This window comes from Toxoplasma gondii, chromosome IX (assembly GCF_000006565.2).
Source record: "Toxoplasma gondii ME49 chromosome IX, whole genome shotgun sequence".
Classification (NCBI taxonomy): domain Eukaryota; phylum Apicomplexa; class Conoidasida; order Eucoccidiorida; family Sarcocystidae; genus Toxoplasma; species Toxoplasma gondii.
Window position 1 is genome coordinate 3,067,477 of NC_031477.1, and position 17,050 is coordinate 3,084,526.

Sequence of the window (17,050 nt, forward strand, 5' to 3'; positions counted from 1 at the left end):
TCTTTTGCCGTCTTCTCCGTTCCTCTTCGCCTTCACAAGTTCAGTTGCTTTGTTTGCCTCTCTTGTTGTCTGCATTCATTCTCACCTCCTCGCGTTTCTTCTAGGCGCGTCTTCCCGTTGCGCCCCTCCTTTTCTCCCTCTTCTGTGCCTTGTCTTCCTTCTGAGTCTCGCACACCAGTGTCTGCTCTCTTTTCTGTCTCCATAGTCCCTTTATCTTAGCGCCTCGTCGCCTGTGTGTCCTGTCTCCTTCTCTCTTTCTCTCCGTCTGTTTTATTTTTCATCAGTCGTATTCCCTCGTTCGTACTTCGGGGATGCGCCTCCCTTTATCTCTGGCGCGCATCCTCTCTTGGCCACCCGTCTCTTTCTTCCTCTCTTGCGCCGGCGTCAATTCGTCTTGTACCGCAGTCACTCTCTCTCTCTGTGTGTGCGTCTCCTCTCTTTTCCCTCGGCGATGGCGACGCCGCGACGGTGCTCGCCGTCCGCCTGGGCAACCTCTCCATTCTCTCACCGCCGCTCGTCCGATTCATCTGCCGCGTTTCGACTTCTCCGTTCTCCGTCATCATCTTCGCTTGTCAGACATGTTTTCCGGAAGCCAGCACGATGCCCGCACTTCAGGGAACCGAGCATTACCGGCCGACCCCGGTCCGGACCCCCCAGCCACGAGCCTGTCTCTCATCAGTCTCTCTCGGTTTTCTCTTCCTTTTCTTCTTCCTCAAGTTGTCTTCTTGCCTTCTCTTCCTCCTCGTTCCGCGTCTTCCGTTCCCCCCTCTCCTCTGTCTCTTCTTTCTCCTCTTCTTCTTCCTCTCTCTTTGTTTTTTCACCTTCTTCTTTGCATGCTGCTTCCTCTGCGTTTCCTGTCTCTCCTTCCTGCTCGTGTTCACCGCGCGCTTCTGAGAGACTCTTCGCGGGCGTTTTCGACTCTTCAAAGCGAGGCATGGCCTCTCTTTCGAAGGCCGAACAGCACCGGAAACGCATGAGGAAAATCATGGACAAGCGGATGGCATGGCGCCCACCCAACGTCTCTGCGTAGGCTGAGGAGTCGCGAGAGAAACCTCGGTCGGACGGGATCCGACTACTCGAGGCAGGAGAGAACGGGGGAGGGGACGCAGCGCGGTGTCCGGAGGGAGACTCGGCAGAGAAATTTGAACTCGGAAAAGGCGGAGCATGTCGCATATGCAGAGATGAAAAAAGCGCGAAGGAGCGCAAGAAGCGCGGTGTCGCCGTTCGTGAGACACGCGGGGAAAAGAGCGAAGAATCGCAGAGACACCGAGAAACATGAGCTCTCCTCGTATGCGCAGTAGACAGGCTCGTGCTGTGTGAAGTCTCTCTGTGTTCTTCAGGTCGAACTATGTTTCTTCTTCGTGTATATGTTTGGCTTTTTATCCAGGAAGTATCTGCGAGCAGAGGCAGATTTCAATGTCTTGAGCGTCCAGCGCCCACGCGCCAGACGCACGAGAGACACGGCCGACGACCGGCGAAAGGAGATTCTTGACTTTGCTCACTCCGACTCTGTTGAGAAACTCGACGACGCAAGACGCGACAGGCGCCTGCTGAAGCCTCACGAGGTACAGACGAGAACGATGGGCCTGTCTGGACTCCACAGGAGGCTCCGTTTTTCAAGCAAGGTCACTTGCATGCGTCAACGGTCCTGGACGAACGAAAGAAGATTCCCACCGCGTTTCTTGCTGAGAAGCGGCTCATCAGTCTTTACTGCTCTCGCCAGGTTCCCGTTCCTCCCGTTGGCGAGAAGAGTTCTGCTCCAAGGAACAGTGGACGAGAGAGAGCACAGAAACCGATGCGTGCGAATAGGCAGAGAGGGTCCGAGAGAAAGAACATCGAACGAAACGGATGGCTTCTTGCTGTTTCTGTGGACCTTGACGATGTGGCGGTGTGATTCCGTTTCGCTGTACGTGACGTTTTCTCCTTTCTGAGGTCGTAGGTTTATAGGTCCTGACCAGTAAGGCATTTCTGCGACATCTGTATGTTACTCGTACTGTGGGGAACGAACGACATCCTTCTTCGGGGGTCAGAGAGACGACGGAGAGTTTCTCTTCTACTTCCCTCGCCGCTATAGGACACCGACGAGAGAGCAAGACGTCTGACAAAGACGTCGAATGAATCGCTGACTCGGTTTCCTGAGCTTGTGTGACACTCTAACTCCGCTCAGGGACTCTTGATTCCGGATTCCATTCTGGCTTTCATTCACGTAAAGGGTCGACCAGAGCGGCGGAATGATCCTGACGATCTGTGTCGGATCTCGAGCGGAGGACTTGCTGCCTTTCCAAAGCTTCCATGGTGTTCCTCGTTCTTGTTTCTGTCTCCGCAACTTCGCTTCATTGGTCTCAGTTCTGTCCCCGGATTTCTCTATCTTTCCAGCATCTCCTTGTTCCTGTTCCTGCTGCGTGTTTCGCCGACCGTTCCGCTTCTGCCTCTCCACATTCTGGTCTGTTCTCTCGTTCCATTTCTCTCTTTCCATTTTCTTGTTCGTTTCATCTTCACCCTTCGTCTCATTCGCGTCTTCCAGGACAATCTCTATTGCGCCTCAGTGACAAGTTCTTGCTGCTCTGAAGCATCCCCTCCGTTCCTTCTCTTACAGACGTTTTCGTTTGTTTGTCTCCACGCCCTTTCAGTTTCTCGCGTCGCGCTCGTTCTTCACCGGGCGCTCCGCCAACGCTTCGCCCCTCTCTCTTTTCGTGCTTTTCTCTGAACCTTTCAAGACTCTTCGCCGTTTTCTGCCGGCCTGCGGTAGGCTGTCCAGGGTGACCGATGTCTCATTCATTCTTCTGTGTTCCATTCTCTCAGGTGGCAAAGCTGGTGGGGAGCAGCGAAAAAGTTGTCGGCACTCGAGACGACAAAGCGACGGCGGCGGTGAGTGCGAACCAAAGGCGTCGATCTATCGATTTGGGCCTGCATACAGGCATTGCTATATACACATGTAGAGAGTCTTATATATATATATATATATATAATGTACGTCGTGAGAGGCAGATCAGCAAAGGCACGCGTATACAAAATGCGTTTAAATATATATATATATATATATAAGTATAATATTATATATAATATGCACATTTCTCTTCTTTGGTTTGGGAAGAGCCAGCGATGTGACGGAGCATTTTCTCTCGCGGCTTTGAGGAACTAAAGGGGGCTAAGGAGTGTCGCGTCTCAATCAGATGAGAGGAGAAATTTGTCAGAAAAGAGAACTGACGCATGGTTTGTCGGTTTACACTCCGGCCACAGACGAAGACGCTCACGCGTCAGAACATTCTGTTTCATCTTCGTCGTGAAGCACTGTGCCTCGTCTTCTTGTCAGTTCGTCTTTTCTGTGTTTCTCTGTCACAATTCAACTATCGTCGATCTGTCTCTCTGCTTCTGTCTCTCCTACTTCCATTCTCTTTCTTCTTCGCTCACGATATGTTCCGTCCACTGCCGCATCCTCTTTTTTCTCATGCGTTCTGCCTGCCGAGTTCTGTAGCCTCCTCTTTGTGCGTTTCCTTCTCTCTCTTTCCTCATGTCGCGTCCTCTCTTTCCTCGTGTCTCTCTCTGTCTTGTTTGTTCCTCTGTTGCTTTGGCTTCTGTCTCTTTTCTGTAGCGTGTGGCTTCTCGCTTTCTTCCTGTTCATGCCTCCTTCTTGTTCGTCGAGGAAACGCTTTTTCTCCCGAGTTTCGCTCGTCACTTCCGGCTATCGTTTTTTGCTCCGTCGGTTTGCGCAGAAGCCTTTTCGTGTTTCGCCGGCGTTGTCGTGGTGCCTTCTCTCGAGTTTTTCTGCTTCGTCTTTGCTGATGTCTTGCTTTCTCGCAAACCGTCGGTGTCCAGCTTCTCGCTCCCTTCCTTCCTGTCTCTTTTTTCCCCGCTGCCTCTCCATTTCTTTCTTCTTCGCATCATCTCTTCTTTCGGCTCTCTTCTTCTTCTTCTCTGCAGTCTCTTCGGCGAGGCCATCTGCCGGCATCCTCGTCTATTCGCGAGCTCACAGCACAAGACGTCGACTTTCAACGGTGAGGCTCTTTGCGCTGCGTTGGATCCGACGCAGAGCGCAACCACGAGCGGTACTTGAAGACTGTATTCTGGCGAAGAGCTGCATGCAGACGTGGAGGAAGCGAACGCCGAAAGACGCGCGAACCGTCGAGAGAAGGCAGCAGGGAGGCGAACGCTGGAGAGTAAAGCTCCACGGGCAACAGCCGGAACCATCGACGCTGTTCACAAAAGAAATCAAACGGTCTCTTGTCACCTGCGCGCCAACTCGAAGCGCGCGAGGTGCCAAGCAGACAGAGGTCGCGCCATCACGACATTCGCTTCCGCTCAAAACGGCCATACACAAACGATTCTCCAAAAGGGGAACCACCTGGATCGGCGCAGCCGCGCAGTCGGCGCCTGCTCGGAGGGGATCGCAATTCTTGATTTCATTTTTTTTTCTCGACCACAGCGCATTCCTTTTTTCGTCCAGTGTTCTCTGCTGGTTCTATCCTGCGCCTTTGGGATCGAGAGATGCGCGTCTGGCTGCTTGTCCACCGCGGGGGCGTTGGAGTTAGAACGCATTCTCGTTTCTCTGTCTGCATGCAGACGGCCGGAAGCGAAGGAGTTTGGATTCAACGCTGCCGAGCGCATGTTCGGTGCAAAGGGTCTCTACCAAGAGAACGACGCAGACTACTACAAACGCTTCTTCAAAGACAGATATCGACGCCTCGATGGTAAACGAAACGCCGTCCTGCCAATCTTCGAAACGCATTAGGTGTCTTCTTATGAGTGCTCTACACTCCTTTGTCTATCCATCTGCATTTCGCTCCTCTTTAGCAGTTGTTTATCCACGCCTGTCCATCTGACAATCTCTCTGCGTGCATGATGCATGTATGCATTTCTGTATGTGCGCATGCATGAGTGCATGCGCGTACGTGTCTATCTGTTTATGTCTCTCTCTCTCTATCTCTCTATCTCTATTTCTCTCTCTATCTCTCTACCTATCCGCCAGTCTGTCTGTCGAGCTCTGTCTATGCATGCGTCGGCAGACGGCAGCTTGCTCAGCGTACGAAGGAATCGCCCTGGGTGTGCGTATGCATCTGCTCTGTGTCGGCCGATATAAGAGTCTACCTACGACAAGCAGAAAACGACCTTTTTGGAGACACGCATGTTGAAGAATTCGTTGTGTCAGTAGTTTATTTCCTTTCATCTCTGTCTGTTTTAATGGTTCATCTTTGTCGCTGCTTGATTTCAATGTGACATCGCTTCCCCTCCATCTGTTCGCGGATCCGTCCACGTTGAGCATCTCTGTGGTGCTCGCGCCTTGCGTCTGTGCGTCGATGTCGCGGACGACCATCGCGCCGGGCGTTCCGACAAGGGAGAAAGGAAAGAAGGTCGTCGCTTGGAGATGATTGAGGAGAAAGCAGCTGTTGGTCGAATTCGCTTTGCCTTCAGGGAAGGAACGCGAGGCCGCCGAACGGCTGAAGGCGGAGAGCGCAAACAGCTTAGCGAAACGGAGACCGAGGCAACCATACATTCCCCCCAAGAAGTATTGGTAAAGTCATCGTTTCCTGTTTCTCTCCCTCGTTGTTTAGTTTTCGTCATCTCTCACGCCACCACTACCTCCTGGGTTCCTCATGGTTCTGCTAGCGCCTCGCCGGTCTCTTCTCTCTCCTCCGTTTCGATACTTCTTCTGGACTGTGAATCTTCTTCTCTCGTCTCTCGCTTTCCTAGCGTTTCCTGATTACCTCCCGGCATCGATGCGGTGTCTGCAGTTGCTCGCCTGCGTTCTTCACCTTTGTGCAAATGCATCCTCGGCCTCCCCCGTGAGGCTCCCGGGTCGCGCAGCTCTTTGGGGGCGATTCATCAGCTTGGCTGTTCCAGCTGGACTCGCGTTTTTTTCATCTCAAGTTTTTTGTTTCAAAGACGCCGCGCTCACTTGTCCACTTCATCCCCAGTCCTTGACTTGCTCGTCTTCGGTTGAGTCTCTCATCTTTATCCTCGCCTTTATCCTCTCCTTCCCGTTCTCATCTTTGTGTTTCTCTCTCTCACTTTCCTCGCAGTCTTTCTTCCTCTTCTTCTGTGGTTCCTTCGCCGCTTTTCTTCACTATCCAGCTCATGGTATTTCTTCTTTTCTCAGGTACAAAGACAACTACTCGTCGCCTCTCCCCTCAGACGTTCGAACGCTCCCGAGTCTCACTCTGAAGTTCGCCATGATGAACGAGGCGCGTCTGGTCAAAACAGGTTGGCGGCTGAAACCCTTTCGTTACTTCAAAGCATTGCATAGCGCTGCGGAGAACGGGAGTCGCGGAGACGCAAGCGGCTCCTCTGTTCTGCGGTGACAGACCGTCCTGGCCTCGTCACCCCTGCCACCCATTTTGTCGCTCGAAAATACACTCCTTCCTGGAATCGATTTCGTAAATTCGAGCTGCGGACCTCTCGAGGCATCCCTGAGCCATTCCGCTGATCTCTTCATGTCTCAGCCAAGTGCCGAATGTTCCGAAATTTCCCTCTAGCTCCTGTTTCGGAAAGCGTCTCCGTTTCCAGTGTGCTCAAGCGCTAAACTCCCAATAATCCAAAATACCTTCTGCTCTTCCACGACAAATCTCTAACATAAACAATATACACATGTATAAGAGTACACATGAATATATATACATATTGTATACCGGACAACCTCTCTTCATTCAGTAAAGAAGAATACATGGTACACCCATCTATCTGTCTATATGTCTACCGATATACATATATATATATATATATATATATATATATAAATTCCTTCTTCGGCGTTTTCGCTTGTTTTGCTGTTTTATGTTGGCCGCCCTCGCCGTGAATGCGTGTCAACGTTTTCGACAGTTTCTGGTCCTTTGTTCTGTTAAAAATCGTTTTTGTCTCGCAGGCCAGGCGCCTCTGAATCTCGCACTGTGGCGCGCATTCGAGGCTCGGCTTCTTCAGCTCGCAGGGCCGCGTACGAATGTGCGGGCGGCCACACTTCTCCGGGCGTTGCATGCAATGAGTAAAATCCAACATCCTGTTCTTCCTGCTACACTCGAGGGACTGATTAGGTGAGTGTAAAGTCAAAAACATTCTCTCTGCACCTCTCCAGTTCGCCGCAGATTCAACTCGCTCTCTCGTCATACGCATCTCTCCATATATATATATATATATATATATATATCTGTATCGGCATACATGTGTATCGGTGAGTCTGTCGATGTGCCTAGTTCTGTGTTTGTGCGTCTATGTTTTTAAGAACGCATTTGTAGAACCACACACTGGTATGCGTACCCTCGTAGCTTTCCGTCTATGAGCCTATCTGTCTAGCGATCTCTCTACCAATTTACCTATATTTCCATTTTTCTGTCTCTCTGTCTATACATACATATATATATATATGTATATGTCTCTCGATAGATATGTATATCTACTTGTCTGTCCTTATGTATATATATATATATATATGTATATATTGTAGACGGGCATATAGGCAGCGGTGAACCTCTGTGTCGAGAGGCCGACTTGTGTGCATCTGTCCTTCTTCGTTGTTGCCTCAGAAGGCAAGATGCAGAGCCGTTGAGGAGCAGGGAGTGGAGTTCTTCACTCTGTCTTGTGCATGGAGCGCTGAGAGGAAGCGCGTGAACAAGCATTCTAATTACACTGTGGAGAGACGACTTGTCTGTTCCGGCGTCGAGATTGGAGAGCAGAGACCTGTTAGGCGACAGCTGTTAACATGTTCTCTCTCGCTTCTGTATGTGCTTCGATTCGCTGGTGTCGCTCGCGACTGTGGACGGGTGTCTCTCCCGGGGCGAGCCTCACAGGCGCATGCCTCTTTCCTTGAAATATTTCATCTTCCATGTCAACTCTTTGCTCGAGTGAAGTCTGTTTCGTGTCGGTTCCACTGTGGTCCAATTTTCACGCATTGTGTTCGCTCTCTCTCGGGCGTCGCTTTTCGCATCAGTGTCTGTCGTTTCTCGTCGTCGTTTTCGCGTTGTCGTCTTCCTTTGAGCTCCCCTGTCCATCCCGTTTCCCTCGCTGTCTTTGGTCTTCTCCTCAGAGGTTTGACGTTTCGAGAGGCAAGCCTCAAGCCTCAGCACTACGTCTTTCTGTACCAGGTTCGCAAATGCCGAGATCATCAGCCTTTTTTTCTCTCGTCGTCTCGCTTTTGCCCCTCCAATCTCAGTCTTTCTGGTTTCTTCTCTTGTCCTGAATTTGAGGCCGCCGCCACGAGATCTCACCCGGTTCACACTCTCTTCGTTTCCCCTCCAACCTGTAACCAGTTGTTCGCCTCTCTCCAACTCGTTGTTCCCCGTCTTTTCTTGTCCTTGGTCGCCAATGCGCGAACTTCCGACGAATCTACTCGCCGTTCTGTCCGCAGCGTTCGTCGTACCTTTCGTCGGTCTCCTTTTCATCTGAGAAGATCAGGTCGTCCTTCCCGCTTCTGCGCCCTCTGCTTTCCACCCTTCTTGTCTTTCGTAGTGCTCTTTCCATTTTTGCCTTCGCTTTGTGATTCGAAACTCGTTCCTCTTTCCTTCGTCGCGCGCATCTCTCTGTGTTGGGCTTCTCCACCTCAGGTTCCTGTTTTCTCCTTCTTCCTGCCTTTCCTACCGTTTTGTTTCTGTTGCTCTCTCCCTTCTCGCTGCAGTCCGTATGCTCCTCTATCGTCTTCTCCTTTTCCGTATGGCCTTTCGTCAGGCTCTCTTTTTCCTCATTTCTTTTCGTCCTGGTCCCTCTTCACCTGGCGGTTTCTCACGCGCAGTCACTCTTTGGGATTCGCAGCCGCAGCACTCTGTGTCTTCCGCATTGTGACTTCTCTCATTCCATTCTGCCTCTCTTCTCGCTCCGGTTTTGCTCTTCATTTCCCCCCCTTTTCCCCCCCTTTTCGTTTTCTCTCCCTCCTTTTCATCTCCCTTTTCCGCCCTTGCGCGTCTCTCTGCCTTCCATTTTCATCGCCTCCTGTTTTTTTGTTTCTATCCGCCTATCTCCATCTGTCTCCTTTTGTCTCCACGGCGCGTTTAGGCTTTCGCTCGGCTGCGCTACCGCCATGTGTACCTCGTGCGGGGTCTGAAGGAGATGATGCTCTCTTGGTCGACTCTCCGCAACAACTTCCTCATTAAAGTGAGAAACTAGATTTCTGCTGTTTTCACAGCAGCCTTTCTTCCTCAGCCGGTCGCTGGCCAATCGACGAAAGGCGCTCTTCGTCGCATGCATGGAACTACGGAAAAAGGCAGAACAAAAAGGCCTTCTGGGCAGCGAAACGACCGCGAAGTTCGACACACGGAAGAGCGAGACAGGAGACACTGCAAATGGAGATCAGGATATTGTTCAGCTTTTGGACATGCGTTCATGGTGTAGTTTATCCGCCGGATAAAGCATGCGCAAGGCACTAAACGTGGAGGGATCGAAAAACGTCCAGTAGAAGAGAGATTTCACTTGATGCCGAGGCTATTATTCCTTCTTCCTGGCGGGAGAGACAGAGGCTCTGTGAAATGAACAGTCGGCTCGGGTCTCTTGCAGGTGCCTCCCCAATGCCTCGCCTCCAGGTCATGTAACAGTTCACGCGTTTTTTCTTTCTAGCTCTAGCCCCAATCTATGTAGATCGATTTATCTCCTTCCATGCACACATAGACATATATACATATGTGAGCATATATATATATATATATATATATATATATATGCATGTGTGCACGTATATGTATGTAACTAAGCATACATGTTATGTTTCCGAAGTGAGACTGCGTTCGTGGAGAGCTGCGAAGAGCCGCGTGCGCCTAAAGATCTCTCCTCCTGTCTCCACCGCGCGTATTCGGCTGCTCTCTCTCTCGTTTGTCGTTCTGTGGTTCGTCCTGCGAACGCGCAAGAGGCAGGCAGCAGGCGCGTCGCAGGTGTCTGCACAGACAGAGGGGGTCCGTTGCTCGTCTCTTCTTCTAGGGGAGGTTCGCGCCGTCGTTTTTCTCCTTCCGACTGGCAAGCGTCTCAGTTTCCTCATCTACGCATCGGCTACGCATCGACCTGCCTCACGACGCGCTAGGCTCGATTCAAGTGCCTCCTTCGCTGGCCGCCCGAGTGCATGCAGGGTGCGCGCTGCATTACTCTCTGGCACACGGTGTCTGTGAGACTTCAATTCTCGTTTTTCTGCTCGCTCTGGCGCAGGCTGCAAACGCCATTTGCAAGCTCGACCTCGCACACCACATTCTCATCGAACCTCTGAGGGCGACTCTCGCTGCGCGAATTCCTGGCTTTTCACGTACGTCTTCACTCAACCAGATGTCGGCAGGTGGATAGGCTTCTTCATGTTCTGCATTTCCAATGAACAATCATACTTGAATCACTACAGGGATGTACAGACCTTCCTGTATCTCTCGATGTCTCGCGTCTGGACTGTATCTCTCTCTCTCTATATATATATATATAGATAGATAGATATAGATATGTAAACGAGCGTGTATATACACAGGGACATGCGTACATGTCATGCCTCAGAATATATAACTTCGGATTGTGTGCGGGTTAAGGTATCCGCCTTTGTGTTTGTGACATCTGTTTCTCGTGGCGTGTCTGTCCAGATTTTCCCGCTACTTTCTTCCTCCGATTCGCTTCGTTTGGATCTGTTTTTTCTCCGTTCTCCTTCTCTTTTCTCGTCTCCTTCTTCAGCGAGCAACTGCCGTCGTGTGAAGTGGATCACGGTCCTAGGTCTTTTCTCGGATGCGATGATTCTTTCTTTTCTCCGCGTCTGCCATAAGCACGAACATGCGTTCCGAACCTATTCAAGAAACCTGCAACTGATTGAGCTCTATCTGCGCCTTGAGAAACCTGAGGTGTATGCACAGCTGCCCCTCACCACGCAGTTCTTTCTCGAGTGTCTCCGGAGAACTCACACTGAAGGTACGTCATCCTGTCAGTCTGTGGACCTCAGATCAAAACGACGCCTTCCATCACAGCTGGCTTCTATCTACCGTTTACCGTTCCCTATTCGCGTTGCTCTCGAAGGAAAGGCGTCAATCAAGACCGACGTACTGTGTCTTGACGGGCAAGCTTTGCCCGAACTGAGGCCTTACTCATGAAGCCGTTTCTTCCCTTTAGTCTCTGGTTTCTATAAATATAGTCTTCTCTCAAGCTCTCGTCTCGGAGAACGAATTCAGTTCCTCTTTTTCCTTCAGTCTGCTTGTGTCCGCGTCTTTCAAGTTTCCTTTCTTTGCTCCGTTGCTTCCTCTACACAATGGCACCTTCTTTCTCGCGCTGTCAGCTTCCTGCCTTCGCCACACCCTTCGCGTTGATATCCATTCTCTTACTTCCCCTTGTGAGTTCCTTCCTTTCTCTCCACCTTCTCGTTCTTTCTTGGTCTGCGTGAAAGAAACACCGAGTGCATGCGACTGAAGGAAAATGCGCATTTCGGCGTTTGTCTGCCGTCTTCAGATGCAGAGGAAGACGAGAGCGAAGACGAATCCGACGACGAAGATGACGCTGACGACGAATCTCCTACTCTCGTAGGAGACGGTCAGGAACTCACACTTTCGTCTTCCTTAAGCGTCGCCGATTTCATCCCTTCTTCGCCTTCCTCGTCTTCTCCTTCTGCTTCTCCGTATTCTTCTCTTTCTGGTTCTTCATCGCCTGTGCATTCTTCTTCTCGTCTTTCTCCAACGCAGTGGTCCTCGGAAACAGATAACGAAGCAGAGGACCCGCGTCGTGGTGTCGATGCCGGGGAAGCTTGTGCTGCTGCTGTCGAGGCTTCCGCCGCGCTTCATTTGTCTCAGACGAGCTCAGCGGCTTGTGCAGTCGACGCCCAGAGTTCCTCCGTTGCGAAGCAAACCATGGCGCCTGTGGCAGGAACAAACGCTTCCCCCTCCGCAACGACAGCGCCCAACTGTACATACAGCTCCGCGCTGCACGAGGACGTTAGCAGAATGCTTCGCAAGATCGGCGTCGGCCACTCAAACTCTGTCATGGCAGGTAATTTCTTCTTGATCTCGTCTTCTGAGTTTTCTGACCGTCCGCGTGTCAAATCAACATCTCGTAGCTCGACCTGAAGTCCGCGGATAGACGGTGAGGCTCCTGCGTTCCATGCCCGCGCTCGTATGCTTTTCAGCTCTCCGCGTCTTCGTATCTGTATGACTAAGCATCTGCAGACACATGTATGCGTATGAATATATACACGAAGAGATCCAAGCATATAGACAAGTACATATATATATATATATATATATATATATTTGTATAACTCTCCCCCCTCATTTGTTCAGTGTATAATCCTACCTAAACGTATTTACAAAAGCACGTATATGTGTATACGAAAATGCACGAATGTCTATGAATGTATTTCTTCATATTATATGTATACATATATATATATATGCGCGCTGGACTGTGGGGTGTGTGGCTGAGCTGGACTTCACAAGTCACTGGATGCGTGTCTGTACACTTGAGATGTGGACGTGAACGAACTTTGGGTTTATGGGTGACGTTCAACCAGCGAGAAAAGAGAGGTGATTGTGTCCCAGGCTCCCGCGGTACGAACTAAGCTTTTCTCAATGTCTCTACTTGATTATATTTTCTAGATCTCCTCAAGGTTTCTCGTGCTCCGATTTCTCGTCTGCTAGCATGATACGGTTTGCAGAGAGTGCAGAGAGTTCATGCATGCGGTCTCACCAATCCGCTGCCGAGTGCGCAGGCGCTCGCACGAAGGGAGAGACACCGGAAGTCTCTGTGAGCCGTGTTCGTTCTGCTTCGCCTCCTCTCTTTCTAGTCTCTCTGTTTCACTCTTTCGACTTCCAACCGCTGGGAGTCTCCACTGTTCTCTGTCGCTACGTTTCGAGCGTTCTGTGTCTCGCTCCCATGCGTCTCTCTCCGTCGGCTCTCGCTTCTTCAAGCCGTCACTCTGCGTGTCTTTCGCTGTGTGTTCCGCACGTGGTGTTTGCTGCGAAAGCTTATGTCTCGTTCTTTGTTTCCGATGTCAAATCAAGCGTCGTCTGCCTGCCTGCGCTGCGCAGGTCCCCTGACAGTGGACATGTTCCACGCTGCTTCTCAAACGGTGATTGAAGTCTGTCCGTCCTTCCAGTTTTACGCCAACAGCGTCCAGTTTACGGCTCTCAGCAAAAGGTAGGGATTTCGGGGTGTCGCAACTGGCTTCTCTTCGTTCTGCTCGTGGGCGCAGCACTGCATTCGGCTTTTCTGTCTGTCTCCGCCATTCCCTCTTCGTCGATCCTCTCTTTTTCCCTCGTGTCTCTGCGATGCTTTGCTTGCTCTCTCCACGCACATCTCCCCCTTCACTCGTCCTCGTCATGAGATTTTTCGATGGGGTTTGTCGTTCTGTCTTGTCTCTGTCCATCTCTTTGCGGTCTTCTCCTGTCTCGGTTTTCTGTCTCCCTTGGCATCTACTTTGCAAGAGCGTTCCGCTTCACCGCCAACTCCTGGCGTGTGGCTTGCCCTATCTGTTTTCTTCTTGGCTAGTACATATGCGAGGCCTTCTCTACTTTTCGTTAGCCTCCTTCTTGTTTCCCCCGCAGCATTTCCCCTCTGTGGACCCTCCCTCGTTCGTTCTTTCACTCGTCCATCTCCCGGTCTCTCTTTTCCTGCACTTTCTTTCTCTCCTGCCCTTCGTTCTGTTTTTTAAGTTCTTCGTCTCCCCTCCACTTTCGTGCTGCGTCTTACTGGCTTTCTTCAATTTCCTTTTTCTCTTTTCCTTCTTCTGCAGAAGACACCAACTCCTTCTGTCCATGGGATTCAAGCTTGTGCTCGTCCCCCACCAGCGCTGGGGGTCGTTGCAGACGGAGGAAGAGAAGAAGAAACTGCTTTTCTCTCTTCTTCCGCCGAGTGTTCTTCACTCCGCTTTGAATGCGTCTGACGTCTAGCTGGTTGCTCCCTCTCTCTTCCCCCTCTTTTACTTTTCTGCCTTTTTTCTAACTTTCTCTGTGCTATCCCCGCCCCTCCGTCCGATCCTCGTTGCTTCCTGCCTTTCCTCTTCTGCCTGTGCTCCTCTGCGGCCTCCTATCGCATCTTTCTCGGGATTAACGTTGCTACCATACCGCGCTCGAGGAAACCGGACATTTCAGACTGCCCCCTGTCATTTGTGTCTCTTCCTCCTCTTCCGGCGACCTTGTCGTGAGCCTTGAAGAGACGAACAGCGTACCGGCGACAAGCCTCAGTGAGCCGGCGAGGAGGTTCAAGGATTCGAAACAACATCACAACCGTGGAAGGACCGTTTAACGCTGCAACGTTCCGTTTGCCAGTGTGCGTCGCGTTTAAGCCTCTTGATCAACGGATCTGGTGATTCGCGATGTTTTCTTCTGGATACGAAGTGTGTCGTGGAGCGGCGGAGAGACCCGGAGACCGTCCAGGCTCCAGCGCAACACAGCGGGACTCGCTAAAAGAAAAGAAAGGAAGTCCGAAACGCGAAGGCGAGACACCACCAGCGTTTGCAGCGAAACCGGGAACCTGAGGAACGCGGCACCGCTGCGAGAAACGCGGAGAAAACAGAGAACTACGAGGCACCAGGGAAGCCGAACAAAAACTCCAGGGATGACGCGAATTCCGAAAAGACATAAATGAATGCAGAAACACGAGTTCTCTTTCGCATGACTTGCAGTCATATTCAGCATCCTAGGTCCTAGCGAAACGCAAAACGCCATTGCCGCCCAAGCTCAGAGACACCGGCCAAAGAGTCCCCTGAAGGGATGCCCACCATGGGACGTCTCTCCGGAGACGGCTGATACAGTGAGGAAGAGCTTTCGCATCTTCGATCCCCTCTCGCTTCTCCTTCTTCCAACGCACTTGAAATGAGAGAGGCGATGCTTCGCCATATTTGCCATCCATCCCTCTCCCTCGTTACGCATCTTCGGTCCACCCCCACTGTCGTCTCCGCCGTCACCAGCTGCGCCTCTGCGACCTGAAAAAAGGCCGTTGCTTTGCTATACAAGCGGTCGAGAACGATCTATCTCTCTCTCTCGCCGTCACTCCAGTTCGCTTACGGACTAGTCTCTCTCTCTATCTTGTCGCACTCTCTCTTTTGTCGTTCTTTTCTTCCTATGTCGCTCTCTCTCTCTTGTTGGCACGCTCTTGTGTTTGGACGAAGGCCTGTCTCCTTCTTCCCTTCTTCTCTCTGGGGCGGCCCAAGACGCACACCTCTGTGAACGTTGTTTTTTCTCTGTTTTCACGGACGCACTGGACTCTCTGAAACGCTGTTTCGCGTCTCACTTGTCCAGATTGATTCTGTCTCCGAACTCCCCGTAGAGTTTCGTCTTCAGCTCAGTCATTTCCTTCTTCGTCGCCTCCAGTTCGTCTCTGCACTCTGCCAGCACCGCTTCTTTCGCAGCAATCTGCCTATCGAGCTCCTCCTCAATCGTGTCGGAGTCCGCGGATGCAAAGCACTCGCCTAGGAAAGACAAGAACACCCAAGAGCGATTCGCTGGCGAGTTGAAGCAGGACTGCAGTTCTGTATCGGCATCGCGCACTGAGACTCACAGAAACGCGAAGCAACGCGAGACACGGTCCACGGAGTTCACGGCAAGTCTGCGTTTCGCTTCCGGCTTCTACCACGCATTTCGAGGAAACGAAAAGAACGAGAGACACAAGAGCGCCCCCATTGATTGGGGCAAGACTCTCTTTGGTGGTGTTCGCTCCACGCGTTTCTTTCTCTGGCTTCTCGATTCCCTCTCCGTACGCAGAGGGCAGCCTCTCCTGTACATACACCCGAGTGTGAAGCGCGTGTCGCTGGCGGTGTTTCGCACTCTGTTTCGTCGAAATGGAAGCGCCTTGTTTTTTCTCGAGACTGTTTGACCTCGCTGTTCTGTCGCCTCAGTCTAGCCCAGGAGCCTTGTCTTGAGACTCCTGCCGCCTGCGGACCTAAGACGGACTTCGCGCGGTTCGCCAGCTCAAGGGATCCCTCGAGACACGCTTCGGAGAAAGGTGCAACACAAACCATGGAAAGGAAGAGAAACTCACCGATTTTCAGCATGATGTCACTTGGGTCGACGACGATCATCGCCTCCTCTTGAGCATCTCTGAGAGTTCTCAAGGCATCCGTGAGTTTCTCGATGCGCGACTCGAGGTCCACGAACTTGTGGTTGAGACTGCTGAAGCGACAAATCCTGGACTGCGCCTCTTCGGTCACTTCCACGTCCATCTTGGGAAAAGAGAGGACGGACAGAGAGGGGGGAGAAAAGAGCAAGGAGAAGTTACGGAGGAAGAAGGCGCGGGAGGAGAAACGTGATGACGGGTGGAAAAACGCAAGAAGGAAGAAGTGTGTGTGTGTCAAGGACAAGGGCGTTCGAGTGCGACAGGAAGCCAAGAGACAAGAGAGACAAAGAAACAGCGGAGAGAAGAAAAAAGCGAGGAGAGGACGAGAGGGGTCACACCCGCCGAGGAGAAGCCCGTCGGGCAACTCGACAGGCAAGAGAAATCCTGGAGAAAAAAACAAATCTCGAGAAACAAAAGAGAACCGGCGTTCGAACTGAAGATTTCTCAAAGTGACAAACAGCAGAAAGAGCCACACTTTCCGTTCCTCGGCATCTTTGACAGAGAAAAAAAGACACCGTTTTCGCTCTTTTTTTCGTGTCGGGGCAACAGTGCGCATGCTGAACTCTACTACACACCCCAGCACACTGTGACCCTCCCGTGAAAAGTCGTGGAAGTTCGCGGCATTTTATTTTTCGAAGAGACTTGAATAGAAAGGGTGCCGAGAACTCGAGGAACGAAGACGAAAGAAGAACGTCGAGAAGGCGCAAAGGAAATGAGAGAGATCTTGTCAACAAGCGGAAAGAGGCAACGTAAAACCGCTCGGACCCAGGTATTCCGGGGTGTACAGACACCTAAAAGAGAAGGGTGTGTTTTTTCACTTTCATGAATTTTCGACTTGGAAGAAACTTGGAGCCTTTTTTTGCCTGGGGCGAATCGCTTTTTTTTCCGAGGAAGTCGAGGAGGCAAAGAGGTCATTTCAACCATGTTCAGAAGACAAAGAAAACGCTACTTCCGCTCTTCCCCTTTCGACGAGGACTCCATTGCCGTCTGTTGTCTCTTTCTCTTCCCTCGTTTTCTTCAGCTTGAACGTGTAGCTGTTTTGTTCTCGCCGAAATATGCGCATTTTCTGCTGCTCCTCGTC

At 51.3% G+C, this 17,050-nt stretch overlaps 2 protein-coding genes across 2 annotated transcripts; one reads left to right on the forward strand and one right to left on the reverse strand.

The window, feature by feature from the left end:
• Positions 1–60: 60 nt before the first annotated feature.
• Positions 61–14,043, forward strand: TGME49_289200 (RAP domain-containing protein). Its single transcript, XM_002368314.2, has 15 exons — positions 61–1,026; positions 1,388–1,565; positions 2,803–2,868; positions 3,922–3,995; positions 4,561–4,688; positions 5,410–5,509; positions 6,095–6,198; positions 6,857–7,022; positions 8,012–8,069; positions 8,974–9,072; positions 10,111–10,204; positions 10,612–10,842; positions 11,374–11,907; positions 12,945–13,053; positions 13,649–14,043. The coding sequence occupies exons 1-15, from the start codon at positions 452–454 to the stop codon at positions 13,803–13,805; spliced, it is 2,673 nt and encodes an 890-aa protein (XP_002368355.2). The 5' UTR covers positions 61–451; the 3' UTR covers positions 13,806–14,043.
• Positions 13,878–16,702, reverse strand: TGME49_289210 (prefoldin subunit protein). Its single transcript, XM_018782067.1, has 3 exons — positions 15,895–16,702; positions 15,148–15,325; positions 13,878–15,077 (listed from the first exon to the last, which is right to left on the reverse strand). The coding sequence occupies exons 1-3, from the start codon at positions 16,523–16,525 to the stop codon at positions 14,918–14,920; spliced, it is 969 nt and encodes a 322-aa protein (XP_018636391.1). The 5' UTR covers positions 16,526–16,702; the 3' UTR covers positions 13,878–14,917.
• Positions 16,703–17,050: the final 348 nt, after the last annotated feature.